The 7644-nt window shown below is 33.4% G+C and overlaps 1 protein-coding gene across 1 annotated transcript; it reads right to left on the bottom strand.

Annotated features, from left to right (window-relative positions):
• On the bottom strand, window positions 3663-5727 carry LOC109334998 (cysteine-rich repeat secretory protein 3-like). Its single transcript, XM_019571018.1, has 3 exons — window positions 4780-5727; window positions 4228-4335; window positions 3663-3987 (listed from the first exon to the last, which is right to left on the bottom strand). Exons 1-3 carry the CDS (start codon window positions 5546-5548, stop codon window positions 3983-3985), a joined length of 882 nt encoding a protein of 293 aa, XP_019426563.1. The 5' UTR covers window positions 5549-5727; the 3' UTR covers window positions 3663-3982.

Genomic DNA, 7644 nt, shown 5'->3' with positions numbered 1-7644 from the left:
AGGTCCCCACAAATCAACATACAAGAGATCAAAAGATGAATGATACACACTAGTGGAAGCAGGGGCATAAATTTTGTGTGTTTTCCCTAAACAACAAGAGGAACAAAAATCAATAATTTTTTTATTAGAATGTGGGATTTGACAGTGCTTCATTATTTGTGCGACTATGGTCTCATTAGGATGACCAAGTCTGCAGTGCCAAAGGAAGTAAGGACTATAATGCTGTTGTTTCATATTACAAACAGTATGAACACTAGATGTTTTACTGGTACTAGATGTCCTATCATTAAAGGAACAAAAGGAGCTACGAGAAGCATATCTTGGACGAAATCCATGAAATGCGTAGAGACCATCTTTAGTGAGACTCTATTGAAGCAAAACCTCATTAGTACCCTGAGATTTGACAAAACAAATGTTAGCATGAAACTCAAAATAGCACGAATTATCTCTTGCAAATTGAGAGACACTCATAAGGTTTTTAGTAATAGATGGTACTAAGAGTAAATTATTTAGAACAATAGTAGCATTCAGATTAGAAGGGGAAACAAAATAGGAATTGTCAGTGCGAGTAATAGGAATACCAACTCCATTACCCATGTATATATATTCCGATCCAAAATTTTCAATCGGCTCATGCACAAGAGATGGGTCTGTTGTGAGATGATTTGTTGCTCCAGAATCTGTACCAAATGTTGTTTCTGGTTTCATACGGTCCCAAGCTTGCTGTCATTACATGGGAAGGATAATGTTGTCCCCTTGTATAGTGAGTATTATACTGTGATTGTGGAATTGGGCCTGGTCCTGGCCCAAGCAAAGAATGTTGTCCAGGAATTGCAGAATTATAAAGGGAAGGCACATGAGGAGATTCCCTTGGATAGGTACGACGGGGTGTGGGGCGGTAGGCATGAGCAACCCGTGGCCCACTATGAGATGGCCAATGACCACGATTGGTAAAATGCATAGAAGGCAAGTAGGTTAATTCTTCAAGAACATCAGGTGGTGCATAGTAGCACACTGAAACATCATGTCTTGGCCTCCTACAGTACTCACAGTAGGACGATGGTGGTCGACCAGAGCTTCTGCCACCGCGAAAACGTCCTCCGCGACGAGAACGTGAGTTCCCCCGATAGGAACCGAGCCCTCCATGACCTTCATGACCTCCAAGTGACACCGGAGATAGTGAATCGTTTCTGGAACTATAATGCAGCGAAGACGAAGGTACATCAAGATACGACGGAAGAGGTTGTGAGCTTACCGGAGCCGGAGAAGATGACGAAGCAACAACCATGTTTGCAGAAAGTGCATCAGAAAGAGCTTTCGATTTGTTCTTTTCCATTATGGATTCAAAGGTGAGAAGGAAGGATTCTAGGTTATGGAGAGTAGGGAGATCTGGTTGACTCTCAACCGATGTTATGATCGGTTGAAACTCTTCATTTAATCCATCCAGAATGTAATCTATGTGTTCCGAAGGAGAAATCGGAGAACCTATGAAGGTGAGTGCATCAACAAGATTCTTGATCTTCATCAAATACTCGGAAATGGTATTCGAACCTTGTGAAATAGAGCGCAACTGAGATCGTAACTGTCTTCCTTTGGCTTTTGTCTGTGAGTTGCAATTGGCATCGAGTTCCTCCCAGAGTTGCCATGAGTGAGTGCATCCTACAACCCTAGGTTGTAGAGCTTCAGAAAGTGAATTCAAAATCCATGAAAATATTGTTTGATCCTGTTCTTCCCATCGAAGGAATGCAGGATTGATTCGATTGATTAGTCGATCATCATCATTAAGAAATCGATATGGAATTTCGGTGCCGAGCACAAACTAATTTTCTCGATTTGAAGTAAGAGTAGCATTCATAAAGTGACGCCATACCAGATAATTCTTGTCGATGAGCTTCATCGAAGGTAGAGGAAGCACTAATGGTGATGAAACAGCGTGAAGTGGTGAAAGATTAGAGGTTGAGCATGGCGGAGAAAGAGAAGAGGTCCCAGCAGCATCGGCGACATTGGCCATTGTTGGCGTGATACCATGTAAATGTAGCACTACTTAAGAGAAAGAGAATCAGAGAATTGAAGAAGAAATGAAATCTGATTTTTATTGAAGAAGAGAATGAATTACAAGGATGGGGTAGAACACTATATAACTACCAACTAATTCCTATAACAAACTCTGTAACTAACTTCTTCTTCATGAGTCTGGAACCTTCTACACTATTCTGATTCTAACTAATCTGAACTGAATGGTTCTCTAATAACATGAAAGAGCTATAGAAAGAAGACAAATGATTTGTTGTGAATAATTATGTAGAAACTAGAGGAAGAAGAGTAGAAGACATTCACTCACCTCTTATCTCCCATGGCTATGAGTTATGGTTGCTCCTAGAGCAAAAAGACACGTTGTTTGAATATAAAATAATTAAAGGGTGAGGTCATATAAAAGGAGATAGAAAATGTAATAAATGTTTTAAAAACTTAAATATTCTTTAAATGAAGTAGTGTGATTAAAGTAAAATCTAGATTTTTTGTCTCAAATATTTGTGTATAGGATTTAATATATATACATTAACAGAGTAAATGTTTTTACATTATTACTAAATCATTCATCATTTATATATTAATCATTATTAAAAACTTGATTATGGATGATGTGCTGATAATATAAAAACTTTACACTAACAGTGTGCAAATGTTAAACTTGTGGGTATATAATATAAACATGATCCTTCATGAAAAAACTTACTCTTGTTAGCAGTATGTATATTAGATTTGTAATTTCCATCTTTTGATCATCCATAGCAATATAATTTTTTTTCCTACACAGCACTCATTGCATAGGTTCACACAATTCACAACCACCATTGAAGGAACTATCAAATCGAAGGAAATTTTGTGTGAATAGTGAACATTAATGTTCAACTAGAGTCTAGAAAATTTAGTATGCCCACTCTCAAATATAAATAGTTGTTGACTTGAACTCTATAAGGCATTTATGCATTTGTTCCATTTTTCCTTGATAAAACAATTAATGCTTTTCCTTTATTATCTTATTTTTTAAAAGTGCTCATATTTATTTGTTATCCAAAAAGTTTAAGACAATATTAATTACTTTTTTTTCTACTACTAATGTATCCTCTTATTCTTTGGATAAATAACTAGTCTTTTTGTGTATGTAATTGTATGTAATTGTCTATCCCAACAAGTGTTGCTTATAGAAATCAAATCATTAATAATATTTTGGTCATTCTAAAGATCTAATAGAGTCTTCCATCACCAACACCTTGTTGATATAATAATTATTTTTATATTAATTATACATTTTTTATTATCATTATTATTGATAGAAAACAAAGAACAATAAAGTAAATTGGTGAGAAAAATTAAGGAACATGTAAGTGAAAAACAATGCATAAAATATTAGATGACACTTTAAGTAAGGGAGAAGCAAAGAGGCCATTCAACACCATTTCCAACAAGCATGAGAGAATGGAAAGTTAGAAGAGTAAAGGCACATGCTAATGCTAAACAACTACATGTCTTTTTTATGTACTTTTCATGTTAATGCAACACACAATACCTATATGGAGTACTATGCTGCAACTTGCATCTTTTAAAAGTTAAAGTTACTGAAGAAAAGAAAATGTAGACTCTATAGTCAATAGTGTTTTGAACAAGGAAAAGAGAAACCACCCACATTGCTAAAGGTTAAGGCACAAAATTTTCATCCATTTTGGATGATAAAACATTCATTCCTCTGGCTATTTTTTTTTCTTACATTGTAATGTAAAAAAATTGTAACTTTCAAGAACTAATTATAATGTTGTTCTTCACAACAAAATATCATTACCCTAGTAGTCCTCACATTGACCTGTCCAAGATTCTTTCTCTAGCTATGTCCTATTACCAGAATTTTTTCATCTCTTTCATCCAAAAGCTATATATGTTGAAAGAATTTTGCCACCTCAGCCAAGCAAACCATGTTCTACAGTCAATCTGTGCAAGAAAAGGATATTCCAAAAATGACAGAATCAAAATATAGAATTAGTTACACAAACTTAGAAGTAGATTAAGCTCATCTCTTGTCCCAAAAATTGTGACACTTCATGTGTTATGAGTAGTTGACAAAAATATATTGAAGTTAAAAGTTTAATAATTAAGTATTTTTCGAGTCATATAAATTATGGAACAGAATATGTGCTCTTACATTAAACACCAATTCCATATAACACCTACCATCAGGTTTTTTCATCAAATTTCTAGCAAATAGCAACAATATAAGCAAAAAAGCCACGCCAGCTGCACCTCCTAATATTATAGCCACTGTCTTCCCTGTATTTTGTCCTGTCATTGAATCAATTTGCCACAAACCACTTCATTAAAATGAAAATATGATACATATTGAGCAAACTAGCACCACTGCTTTGATGTTTTAACATAAATAGTGTTAAAGGATATAGTTAGTTAATTCTATTATCCATGTTATTTAGTTCTATTATTCACTTTACTTAACATTGTTGTTTAGTTTGTTAGACTAAGTTTCTTCTTATAAAAACATGGTTCTTTTATAAACCCATTCAACAATTCACATAATCATTTTCAATCAATGAAGTTCATTTCTTCAATTATTCTCTGAATTCCAATAAACAGGGACAATTAGTAGAGAATGCTGATACAAAATTTGAGTTGTGTAAACATAATATATTTTATGAACATATAGCATAAATAAAAATTGAAACTTTATTTATTCCCAAATTTAAGTAATTCATTCCTCTGATTAGTGAATACCTGAGGAAGGTGATGATGATCCAAATGAAGGGTGTCTCCTTGGAACCCCATTTGAGTAATAACTATAACTAATGAAGCACTTATGCAAATAAACTTGACCTGAGACAGAACTTCCACACTCAACTTCAGCTTTTTGCACAGCATTTTTAACACACTCACCACAATCTGAATCACCAACATCTCCTTCACACTGTCCCATCACATACAAAGATTGGTAGCTAGTAGCATAAAAGCCATGACCATTGACAACCCCATTTTCCATCACAGAAAAAGCAGTGTCCCTTTTCTCCTCAAACCCTCTCCCATTACCATTTTTACCCCCACAACTCTTGAACAACATTTGCATCCCAGAGATTTGTTCAAACCCAGCAACCTCATACAGCATGTAACAACCTAGTAGCTGAACCCTCGAAGCTATGGTCTTGCCACAAAGCTTTTCAGACAAAACTGGTAACTTGCTGACACAGTTGTAGCAATCAGTGTTTGTTAGATCTCCTCTGCATTGGAAGAGACCAGTAATGGTGGTTTGGCCAGTGCCAGAAGTGGCCTTAAAGAACTTAACTTTTGTGGATTGTGAGACCAATGAGCCAAAGAGTGAAGAAAGGGCTTGTGAGTAAACACCAGATGGATCTGTGAAAGCATTTTTGGAGCAACCCTTGTAGACCAAAGTAGTATAATCAGAACCAGATTCAGCAAGTTTGGGTGGCCAGAGATTTGTGAACAATATTAGGATGAAAAGAAGGAACAATGACTTTCTAAGAGACCCCATTTAGGTGTTTTTTGAGAGAGGTATCAAATCATCGCATGTTTTTGGTGAAAAGGCTTCAAAGATGGGATTTTTATTTTTTGCTTCTGGAGTGGTTCTATCACATTCACATAGGGCTCTGATTAAGGAAGAAAAAGAATGGGTTATGACTGTGATTGAAACTTTGATATGGGCTGTGGTTTTTTTTAGATGTGATGTACAGGAACTTATCTCATGATGAGAATAAATCAAAAATAACAATAATAATAATAAAAGTTTTAATGGGTATGACATGTTTTCATTAGTCACGATAAACTTTGGGATACCAAATTTCTCTTAGTCTTTGGTTCTTGGGATTTACTTTACTTTGTGCCTGTCTAGATGTGCATCTACTGTTCTGTCTCTCTCTCTATTACTATTACTGGCTAAAAAGAGAGATTGGTGGAAAAAATGGTTTATGTTTTTGAAAATGGTGAATATTTATTTTTACTGAACATTTTTAAAAAATATTTGAAGAGAATGAGAACAAAAGTAGTTGAATAAAATAAGTGTCGGAAGGAGTGAGAAGATATTGGTTTTTGGAGGGCATGAACAGAAAGGAATCTGAATTTGGAGGGAGAGAAAACATGCGGTTTGGCTGTGGAACATTATCCTTTATCACAAGGATTTGAATTCAACCACCAATCACATACTCTGTTTTAATTCAAGCATGGATAATGTTAAGGATTCTTCAATAAACAATAGTGTTGTGTTCTTTAATGAAACCAAATATAGAAAATGTTCATCAAAATTATAGTATTTCAGTTTTGTAAGTTTTAAATTTGACGTTTTTTCAGTATACAATTCCCACTTTTAAATACAACATTCCCCTACAAACTTATAAAGAAGCTTGTAGCTTATTTGAATATGCAAATTTATTGAAAACCAACATGTAATTTTTTAAATGAACTAATTAACTAGTTGACATTGTTAATTTCTACATATGAATTAGAATACACTTGGTATCCATATAGAGCCCTAACAGTTTAAGATGATTAGATAAATCTTATTGTAAAACCTCATGACAAAATTTTTGTCAAATTTATGGCTGAAGATTGTTCAACTATAGACAATGTTTTAAACTCATTAGGCATTGGTACTTTTTTTTCAAACAGCTGCATCTGCTTGTCTACAAATATATTTGCAACTTTCTGTATAAATGATTAAATAATTATTCGTGGTAAAATAAATTGCATAAAATATAAAGATTTGAGTTTGGTGGCTAAGAACAAGATTTGAGATGTTGACAAATTGGAAGGGTAGTTTAGCTGGCACATTACTATTCTGAGCTAAGAGTTGAAACAAACTGATTTCAGACTAAGTGGTGTGCTATTTTTAAGTGATGACTCAGAACCCAACATTTCAATTCATACTTATATAGTTGTCAACAAGTATAAAGAGAGAGAAAACATCAAATATTTTTGTCCTAAATAATAGCAATTTTAACTATTTTTATAGTTTTTCAATATTATTTTTAATCAAAATAATTTCTCATATCTCACAGAATTGTAATTATTTATGTGTTTTTTATATTAAATCAAAACAATTAATTATATTTCAACTAATTTTCTTAATTATTGTGAAATTGGTTATATCTATTAACAATATAATAAAAAAAATTCTCTCATGTCACATGTCACTTTCTCCTTCCTTCATGTCACATGTCACTTTCTTCTTCCCTCATGTCACATGTCACTTTCTCCTTCCATTTTTTTCCTTCATGCCACATGTCACCTTCTCCTCATATATTTTTCTTCCTACTTTTTATATATTATATATTTTATATGCTAATAATAATTTAATATTAATTAGTGAATGGTTCATGTCGCTACCCCACTAAAATTGAGTGTTTACAACATCTATGTTTTGTTAGGTTAAAAAGTAATAGTCATTGAACATTAGATGAAATTGAAATCATTTTTCACATTCAAATTATTTCTTTACATTAATCTATTTATATAATTTAATGTTTACCATTAATCTAAGAATAATTGTACTTTTTCACCTCATCAAAGTTTTTTGACATTTTTCGCACTGAATTTTAATATTACAGTTCAGATTCTTTGAATTTTAATTTTTCT

The sequence above is a fragment of the Lupinus angustifolius genome, chromosome LG20, assembly GCF_001865875.1.
Source record: "Lupinus angustifolius cultivar Tanjil chromosome LG20, LupAngTanjil_v1.0, whole genome shotgun sequence".
NCBI classification, from domain to species: Eukaryota; Viridiplantae; Streptophyta; class Magnoliopsida; order Fabales; family Fabaceae; genus Lupinus; species Lupinus angustifolius.
Note: the sequence above shows the minus strand (reverse complement) of the source record. Positions and strands in the feature narration are given on the sequence as shown.